Source organism: Sinocyclocheilus anshuiensis, unplaced genomic scaffold (genome assembly GCF_001515605.1).
Source record: "Sinocyclocheilus anshuiensis isolate Anshui unplaced genomic scaffold, SAMN03320099.WGS_v1.1 scaffold1335, whole genome shotgun sequence".
NCBI lineage: Eukaryota > Metazoa > Chordata > Actinopteri > Cypriniformes > Cyprinidae > Sinocyclocheilus > Sinocyclocheilus anshuiensis.
Window position 1 is genome coordinate 92,371 of NW_015540921.1, and position 10,373 is coordinate 102,743.

The 10,373-nt window shown below is 42.2% G+C and overlaps 2 protein-coding genes across 3 annotated transcripts in view; one reads left to right on the forward strand and one right to left on the reverse strand.

Moving 5' to 3' along the window:
• Positions 1–5,564, forward strand: part of arsh (arylsulfatase H) — a 24,369-nt gene extending 18,805 nt beyond the window's left edge. For both annotated transcript variants that reach the window (XM_016487278.1, XM_016487279.1), the window contains one exon: positions 5,014–5,564. In XM_016487278.1, the coding sequence (XP_016342764.1) occupies positions 5,014–5,384 (371 nt within the window). In that variant the 3' untranslated portion in view covers positions 5,385–5,564. The remainder of the gene's footprint in view (positions 1–5,013) is intronic.
• Positions 5,565–8,078: 2,514 nt separating this feature from the next.
• LOC107689335 (tripartite motif-containing protein 35-like) overlaps positions 8,079–10,373 on the reverse strand; it is a 3,841-nt gene continuing 1,546 nt past the window's right edge. Inside the window, exons 3-7 of the mRNA XM_016487286.1 lie at positions 10,330–10,373; positions 9,869–10,096; positions 9,765–9,787; positions 9,563–9,684; positions 8,079–9,197 (exon numbers count right to left, since the gene is read on the reverse strand). Of these exons, the coding sequence (XP_016342772.1) occupies positions 8,710–9,197; positions 9,563–9,684; positions 9,765–9,787; positions 9,869–10,096; positions 10,330–10,373 (905 nt within the window). The 3' untranslated portion in view covers positions 8,079–8,709. The remainder of the gene's footprint in view (positions 9,198–9,562; positions 9,685–9,764; positions 9,788–9,868; positions 10,097–10,329) is intronic.

Genomic DNA, 10,373 nt, shown 5'->3' on the forward strand with positions numbered 1-10,373 from the left:
GTCCTCGGGTAGGAGTCTCACTTGGTGGAACATGCCACGTATATCCCCACTGATGGCGACTGCGTACTGCCGGAACCGGAGAAGGACTCCTAGTAGTGAGGGACCAAGGGTAGGACCTGGAAGCAACTGCTGGTTAAGAGAGACACCTTGGTATGCAAAGGAACAATTGAAGACCAACCTATATTTGCCGTTATGCTGCACGAGGTGGTGTGGTATGAACCACGACTCCTCGTCTACCTGCTGGCCTTCTGGTGGTACCCTGACGACATACCCTGAGACAAGGAGCTTCTGTATTTCGGCTTCATACACCTTAGCCCTCTTTGGGTCTCTACTCAGGCACTTCTCAGTGTTCCTGAGGCTGGACAGAACAGATTCCGTAGTCCCCTTCAGCGGTGGAGTGTCTGGAGCACGAAGGAGTGGAGTAGCGTAGCGCCAGACTCCGTCAACTTCTACTCGTCGCGTCCTGGTCTCCAACATGTCTGCAGCCATCTGATCCTGTTTAGACCGAGTTATCACTTTCTCGCTGCGAGATGGAAGGACATCGAGCTGCCAGAGTCGCTCGACATGTTGATAGACAGGGTCTCGCAGTGGTGTAAGAGAAGTGAACAAACACTGCGGGGAAGGTACCTGATGTGGGAGCAATCCATCTGGTCCCTGGAGGACCCAACCGAGCTGCGTGCGTACAGCGACTGGTCCGCCCGCTGGTCCCAATCTGATGGGCTCCTTTGGGGTAATCAGAGACGGATAATCGGACCCGATTAAAATTAGGGGTTGGACCCTATCGAAAGATGGAATGGGGATCCCTCTGAGATGGTGATAACATTGCTGGAGCAACTTCTACTCGTCGTGTCCTGGTCTCCAACATGTCTGCAGCCATCTGATCTTGTTTAGACCGAGTTATCACTTTCTCGCTGCGAGATGGAAGGACATCGAGTTCCCAGAGTCGCTCCACATGTTGATAGACAGGGTCTCGCAGTGGTGTAAGAGAAGTGAACAAACACTGCGGGGAAGGTACCTGATGTGGGAGCAATCCATCTGGTACCTGGAGGACCCAACCGAGCTGCGTGTGTACAGCGACTGGTCCGCCCACTGGTCCCAATCTGATGGGCTCCTTTGGGGTAATCAGAGACGGATAATCGGACCCGATTAAAATTAGGAGTTGGACCCTATAAAAAGATGGAATGGGGATCCCTCTGAGATGGTGATAACATTGCTGGAGCCTCTTGACAGGGTAGGTTTGCTCAGTTAGCGTGAGGAGAGGTGCAGTGAAGACACCCTTAAGGCTGTGCTTCTCCTCTGGCCTTGACTGCGGGGAAAGCAGCAGGTCAATTGACTGCCTCTTCAGTTCTGTGATGTCATGTCGGATGGTGTGAAGGGCCATAATCTCTTCCCTTCCCTCAATTCCTAGCTGCTGGACTGCTGCAGGAAGGATGATACTCTGCTGAGCCCCATCGTCCAGGATAGCGTAGGTCGAAACAGACCTCTTGCCTCTCCACAGAAGTACTGGAACTACTTTCAGGTACACACGACCCGTCAAACTAGGAGAAGTAAGATATGATCGCTCGTGAGATGTTGTCAGCAGCACACTGTTAGGACCATCCTGAGCAATGGAATGCAGGACTCCGAGATGTATATTACCACAGTCCCTGCAGGGCTTCCTCAATGTACATTCCTCCCATTTATGACTTGTGCGCCCACATTTCCAGCATCTTTTCCCATCCTTTATCCACTTTAGAATCTGATCAGGTGAGCAACTCAGTGATTTTGCTACACTGCGACAGGTAATGCTCCTGACTCTTACAGAACAGACACAAACGCTTCAGTCTCCTGGCTGATGACTGAGCGTGAGCAGCATCGGTACGGACCAACTGCCCTGTGCTAGCTTCCATGGGCTGATCACTGCCATGATAGACTGCAGTGGCTCGAGTCTGGGGCTTAGGAACAGATTGGCGATCCTTACATGAGACCTGTACTCTTTCGGTCTGGTAGCGCTGCACCATCTCGAACGATAAACATTGCGCTTCCTCCTTGACCTTCAACAAGTCAGCAAGGTCATGCAGGTTATATGAGTTGAGGCTGTCAGTGTGCAAATGGCCTCGCAACTGTAAGTGCTCTATAAAGCTGTCTCGGTAGTGTTTGGGCAATTTACTGAGTAGTCTGTCGACATGCCCCGTACAAGAGAGCTCTCGCCCCTGTGGACCCTCGAGTGACATCAGCATACCAACTAGCAAGTCAACATTGAGTGCAAAACTCTGAAAGGCCTTTGCATCCCCAACTCTAATATCAGGTGAATTCAGCAGGGCTGCGATCTCGCTTTGTGCCAGTTGATGAGGCTGGCCATACTGTCGTTGCAACACTATCATCGCTGCTGTATAGGATGCAGGATAATGGCGACATGCTTGGGCGATCAACCTAGCTTCCTCGAGAACCAACTGCTTCATCCCTGTACTTATAGTGCTCGGTAAGCTCTGTGTGAGGATTGAGAAGATTATCCAAGGCCATCTTCAGGTCTGTGAACTCCCTCTCACTATCATTCACGAGCTTAGGCAAGGCTGGAATAGGAACTGGTTGTAGCGGGGGTGTAACGGGCATAGGCTGGTAAACCGGAAGAGGAGGTGGTGGCTGGTGAACCACTGAAGGGGGATACCAGGGCTGCACAGGAGTCTGAACGGGAGGCTGAGCAGGGTGATACCCAGTGGTCGGTAGCGGAGGGCGATACGGGTCGGACACAGCAAACGACTGCCGTGTGGATTGGCTTAGCACGTGAGCCTGTAACTGATATACAGGGGGCACTAGGCGTCTGTACGTTGTAGTGGTCAAAGGCAGCTTCACTGATGTAACAGTATGTGGCAGTGATGAGGTAACCTGACATGCAGGATCTGCTGTGCTGAACAGAACCGCTTGCTGTGGCGGTACATGTGGAACAGATAAAGGGGGAACACCATGGTATGGCAAATTAGTACCATGTGCAGCAGGAGGGGTAGCTTGTGTCATGTGCCACAAAGCTGACTGGTGAGAAATATCGATGTGGGCCATCTGAGCTAGAAATGACTTGCCTAAATGTGGAAGCGGGACAGATGAGACTTCAGTAGCCTTCGGTCTGACCACAGGTGGTGAAATAGCTCTGGCTTGTACATCCGCCTGGAACGTGGGCGATGCATCACCACTGCTGAATGAATCACACTCGGATGGGCTGTGATACCCTGGAGGAGCTACTGAAGAGCTAGGATGACTGACAGATCTCTCAACATCCAACTGATGACTCATAGTGGAACCTTCTCCATACTGCACCAGCGATAGATCACCCATGGGCAGCTGCTCCACAGTCAAGACTGGCTCGGCCTGTCCATTGAGGTTCAACTGCGCTGCTGGAGAATCCATCCTTGGTAGGTGGTAAGAACTGTAGTGAGGCACAGGGTCTGGTATGAGAGACTTCGGCAAGGCTACATCATAAGCTTGCAGACGTGTGGAAAGCTGGCGTGCTCTCGTCTGTGTACGAACAGCATGCGTTGTATCAGGGGAATGAAGCTGGCTCTGTTGCTCCATATCACCGCAGTGAATATAGCATCCGGCTCGAAGGACCAGATGAACGGGACTAATAGATTGGTAGGAGTGTTGATGCTAATCCACCACGGGACTCGGGTAAGAAGTGCGACAGGAGACAGGGCACTGTTCAACTCTTTATCTGAAGTATTTAACTGTTCACAGCAGATGGCACAACATTGCTCCAATTGGATTGGATATTGTACAATTTATGGCCACAAAGTGTTAAATGTGGTCTTTCTGAAATAAACAGAATAAAACAAGCATCAGTTTGCATCTGCTAAATGTAAATTACAGACATGTAAATAACAACTTGCTACTGACACGTTATACATGAATCAACATTACCAGGAAAGGATTAACAGTAGCGAGCATACGCATTTGAATCACCGTACATCTTAAATATAACAACATTATAAACAATGTAAGGTTCGATTACACAAGATGAATATTTAAACAACAACAAAATAAACATCGTCGACTTATAATCAGGAATAATTAAATAAACTTACATTCAATCACGCACATTAACACCTGAAGAAATGGCGGAGCAAGCGGCTAGTGAAAGTAAATCGGAATAGTGGAAACTCACGTCAACTAGCGGCACACATCCATAATAAAAGTCCTTTCACTATAAACATACATAGGGAATTTAGAACACTAATTTTTCACATTTTTACTGTATTTCTGAACAAATAAATGTATACATTTCAAAATCATTAAAAATCTTACCGACCCCAAGCTTTTGACAAGTATTGTGTGTCTCACTGATTTTATTTATTTGAATCAGTTTTAAGTTGACTCATTGAAATGAAATGAATCAAACTTATCAGCTTTAAGTTTGAATATTACAATGTCTGTCTGAACACTGTCATTATGGAATGCCACTGCTGGCAAAATAATAAATAAAAAAATACATAAATAAATATACAAAGAAATCTAAAATAACAAAGATAAATAAATAAATCTACAAGGAAACATAAAAAAAAATAAAACACAATAAATAAATTAAATATTTCTACTTTTATTTCCTTATGTCTAATTGTATTTTTTTATTATTTATACACTCATTTAGTTACACATTTATTTCAAAATGTATATATTTCCATGTGTATTTATAAACTTGTGTATTCTAAACTTCAGACGGAACAATCGAGTTCAGAGTTCTGGCCTAAGCAAGGAAGAAGCTTTGAATTATTTATGCATTTAATTATTTATTTGTTATATTACATTTCTTTGTATATTTATGTATTTATTTATTGACTATTTTGGCAGTTGTGGCATTCCATATGTCATACAAAACACATGACGAGAAAAAATCATGAAACTCCTCAAGTTTAGTAAAGCTGAGAGACAAATAAAACACTTTAAAATCAAATTTAGACATTATTGAGTATATTACCCAGTTCTGCATAACAGCAACACACACTGAGACAGATATTATAAGCTAAATTGTCATTTTAACCTCAGGTGACTCCATCTTCAAGGTTCATTTCTTCACACCAAACTTCTCTCCAGCGGGAGCCGTCGGCTGTTACGACACCAGCATCTGCATGTGTCACGGGGAGTTTGTGACGTATCACAGCCCTCCGCTGGTGTTCGAGCTCAGCGGGGATCCATCAGAGAGCCGTCCGCTCTCACCAGACACTGAGCCGCGGTTGGCAGAGGTGCTGGAGCGGGTCGAACGGGCCGTGACGGAGCACCGCAGAACTCTGACGCCGGTGGAGAGACAGCTGACGTGGGCAAAGGTCCTGTGGAAGCCGTGGCTGCAGCCCTGCTGCGGAACCTTCCCTTTCTGCTCCTGCGAGGAGAGCAACCACACGTCTGCAGGAGCAGAGTGAAGAAACGGACGCCACAGGAGAAAAACATTCAAAAAGACAACTGCAACTTTTTCTCTCACTTGCAAGTTTATATCCCACCGTTCATCATTTTTGCTTGCAATTCTGACTTTTTTCCCTCAGAATTGCAAGTTATAAAACTGCAATTGTGAGTTTTTATATATTGCAATTTTGACTTCAGGGTTTACATCTCGCATTTCTGACATTTTTTAAAGAGAGTTTAAATATCACAATTTTAAAATTTGTCCTCAGAATCGTGAGTTTGTCACAATTGCAAGCTATAAACTCTTAATTGCAAGTTTACATCTTGCAGTTCTTTTTTCCTCAGAAATTGTGTTGTAAAATTACAATTGTGAGTTTATATCTCAAAATTCTGTCTTTTTTTCTCAAAATTGCGAGTTTGTGTCACAACAGCAAGTTATAAACTCTTAATTCTGAGTTTACATCTAGCAATTCTGACATTTTTCTCAGAATTCTGAGTTTATGTATCACAACTTTTGGACTTTTTCTCATAGTTGCGAGTTTACATATCACAATTTTGTACATTTTTCCTCAGAATTGCGAGTTATTAACTCTTAATTGCGAGTTCACATCTTGCAATTGACGTTTTTCCCAAAATTTTTAGACTCTTGACTTGATCGCATGCCAGGTCAGAATTATGAGATGAAATTTTGCATTTCTGAGAAAAACAACTCTGAATTTTGCAATTGGAAGATATAAACTCTTCAGAAAAATAGACTGAATTGTGAGATATAAACTCATAGTTCTGTTTTAATAATTTTATTCTGTGATGGAAATAAGCTTCCACACAGAACTCATGCTGATGCCGAGACGATGTTGTTAGTGCTTCAAAAGAAGGACATTCAGAAGAAGAATCGTTCTCCTGGTGAACATGATGATTTAATATGAAGAGGATCAGTCCTGCTGTACAGCATACTGTCATGCCTTCATTATATATGTCTGAAAGTACAGGATAAAGTCTTACAGTTTGGAAATATTTGTACATTAAATATTAAACAATTTTTGAAGAGTGAAATCATTGATTTTCTTTTATCACAGCATCACAATACAATAGAAGACTTCTGTGATGTTCTGTGGTTTTAGTTGTTTTGTGTTACTTAAAATGTTTCATCCTGTTTGAACAAAATCATCAAAAAAACAAACAAACGGCTGAATATGATATTAATGATTGGCTTTATAAACACTCTCTTGGTGAATTTGTTCTGTCCAGCAGAGGGCGCTGCAGCTGCATACAGAAACTAAACAGACACAGTGGGACACATATTTATTTGATCCCCTGCTGATTTTGTAAGTTTGCCCACTTACAAAGAAATTAAGGTTCTGTGATTTTTATGGTAGGTTTATTTTAATGGATAGAGACAGAATATCAACCAAAAAAATCCAGAAAAAAACACATTATATAAAGGTTAGAGAGTGATTTGCATTTCAGTGAGTGAAATAAGTATTTGATTCCCTACCAACCAGCAAGAATTCTAGCTCCCACAGACTGGTTATGAGCCCATGTGGCACACAGATGAGTCCTGTCACTTTAAGAAGTTACTCCTAATGTCAGCTCGTTAGGTGTATAAGACAAGGTACAGGACGACTTCACCGCACTGAGGGACAGATGGACGGGGGCATGTACTGTAAAATCTTGGACAAGAACCTCCTTCCCTCAGCCAGAACACTGTAGATGGGTCATGGATAACTCTTCAAGGATTACAATGACCCAAAACATACTGCCAAGGCAACAAAGGAGTGGCTCAAGAAGAAGCACATTAAGGTCATGGAGGGGCCTAGCCAGTCTCCAGACCTCAATCCTATAGAAAATCTGTGGAGGGAGCCACACACACACAGGGTATCTCCGGGATTTTTATTCTCAAATTTAAGACTTTAAGACCTTTTTTATGACCTGCACAAATAAAATGAATACCATATGAGCAAGGTAGGGCAATGATGATTTACAGTTCAGATGCAAGTTTTCACAAAGAAAATGGATGAGTCAAAAGTATCAATAATATTAATTAAAAAAAATGATCAATTATTATATTAATTAAACAACATATAAATATATCTTAGTGTCTTAATTGTTCAGATTTTTATAATGCGTTATGGTCTTGTCGATCCACCGCTTCACATTTAAAAACATGGGTTGATTTTCACATTGGTCTGAACAGAAACAGCAGAAGGGCGGATAGAAAATGCAGATTCATTCTCTACCAGCAGGAGGCGCTTTCGGAACAGCAGAAATACATCGGTTTCCCCGGTAACGGCAGTAAACAAAGCAGCAGCACATGACTATGAAACTGCAGCTCATATTTATTCAATGAAATCACAGCTTTTTGAAGATTCATGTCATATTAAGCTTTAAAGAGGTCATATGATGCAATTTCATTTTTTCCTTTCTCTTTGGAGTGTTACAAGCTCTTGGTGCATAAAGAAGATCTGTAAAGTTACAAAGACTAAAGTCTCAAATCCAAAGAGATATTCTTTATAAAAGTTAAGAGTCAGCCACACCTACCTAAAACGCCTCGTTCTAACACGCCCCCACATTAGAGGAAAAACAATAATGTACAGTATGTGGAAAATAATGGTTTTTTTTCTTTAAACCACAAACACATTTCATTACACCAAATACACCAAATAATGTTCTTTTTAGCAGCATCATATGACCCCTTTAACACTCTTGAAATCATAAGACTGTCTTGTATCATTTCAGAGTTTTTATTTATTTTTAATGTCTTTTAAGGACCCGTGGAAACCCTAAGAACATAATTCAGTGCACACATTTCTGTCATGCATTTGGCAAAAAGGTTTTGTTGACCGTCTTTTGCTTCCAAACAATCCAAACATATGGGTTTCTCCTTGAAGTTGCTAAAAAGACCAGCTGTTTACCATCTTGACCAAAAAAATATGATTTTCACTGTCAATTGTTGATTTATTTTTTACTAATGTTAGTGAATGTTGATATTCGAGTGCTCATCCTACTACACTGTAATTAATACGGTCAGCAGTTAGTATTAACACCATAAACTGAGAGCAATCTTTCCGTGACTTACTTATCAAATGTTGTCAAACTGATCATCCAAGCATAAGATGATCCAGCGGCCGAACTTAAAAACACTGCGGGCCGCTAGTTACCCTTCCCTGATTTACCTCAATGAACAAATTGATCAAATTTATCATTTAACCTCTATAACTGAAATAAACAATCATTCATTTAGTCTCATGTTGAACAAATATTGAAATCGTGATATGGATTGAATAATGGAAACATGATGAGTGTAAAAGATGAAAGCAGGTCGATCCAGACCTACAGGTGTAACATTTACTGATTATTGAACGCTAAGATCCTCAGAGAGTCAGGAGTAAAGAAGAAAGGAAAGAGTGTGTGAGTGAAGGTGGTTGTGAATGTGTGTAGATGTGTGTCAGTTTCAGGATCAGAGAATGACACCGTTCCTCTGTCATAGTCCAGATCAACTCTCACACGCTCAAGCTTCTGTTTAACACGAAAACCAAACCGATCAGACAATCTGTACGTCACACTCCAGACATCAGTGTTAAAGAAAACACGTCCCTTCCTCTGGTTTGATGCTGTAGTTACTCCAATAATCCAGCCTGGACTCTCTTTAACCTCCACATCCCAGCAGTGTGTTCCTGAGTTAAAACCCTCTGAACCCAGAACACATGGAAAGATGTTAAATCTCTCTGGATTATCAGGAATCAGTTGATTGTTCCCGCTGCATCTCACACTGGTCAGATCATCAGACAGGACGAGATCTGGACTTGCAGTGTTTGGATCCAGAATCACAGGAGCTGATGAGACACAATCAACAGCTGCTTTTATTCTGATGTTCATATAATGATCAAGAGTGAACCGTACACAGATTATTATGAATTATGACACTCGTCCTATTGATCAAACACATCAGACATTTTCCTCTGATCACTGTCAGTGTTTGTTACAGTAAATATTTTAGATTTGCCAAACTGAATTGAGATCTGCTGTATCACTGTAACTGTAAATATCATGTGGACCAAAGTTGTTCTTCTCTTGTTTTCGGCTCATTTTGGTGTAGTAGCTCATCTGGTTATTCACACATAATGCTGAAATCTGTCAATATTCCCTCATGCGTCATTTCCAGTGTGTGTGTAACAGTACAGATCTTCTCCAGACTCACTGTTTTGGACGATGTCCTGCATCTTCTTCCAGACTCTGAAGGGCAGGTTGCCCAAGTAACGCGGCACATCAATCAAAGCTCCAGAAGGCGTCTGTGGATCCGGCTGTAATGAGATCTGGACTCTGGAAGAACATTCAGGATCAGAACTGCAGTGGCTTTGGATCAGAAGCAGAGAGAGCAGAGACAGCAGCAGATCACTCACCTTTCCATTGAGACTGGAAACTCCTGCAGAACAAACACACCATTGATCGTCAAGAACTCAATCAATCATCAATCAATCAATCAATGGATGATCTGAAATCATACCTTCAGAAAGCAGACGTCACTGGCTTTCATCATCTCCTCCGTGTCTTTGATTGTGTGTGAAAGAGCTGAGATGTGTCTGTTCATCTCCTCCAGCTTCTCCATCATCTGCTTCTTCTGCTCCTCTTCCTCCCTCAGTGCAGTGATTGTAGCTTCTTCTTCATCTCTGAGAAACTGATGAAGCTTCTCAAACCGCTGTTTAATTTGACCCTCTGTGTGCTCAGCTTGAGACTGAAATCAAACCACATTCACTTCAATCATCTCAATCAACAATCAACACATCACATCATTCAGATCCCAGAGAAACTCAGACACCTGACATATAACAGATCAAGAAGCAGATTGCTGCTTGTCATTTACAAAAATAATCAACTGGAATCCATTATATTAAATATAAAATATGATAATTGTGTTCAGTGATGCTAGACCTGTACTGAAAATGACTCTTGATTCTGTTTCCTCACCTTGATGTGTTGAACTGTTTTATCAAACTCTTCTTTCATGCTTT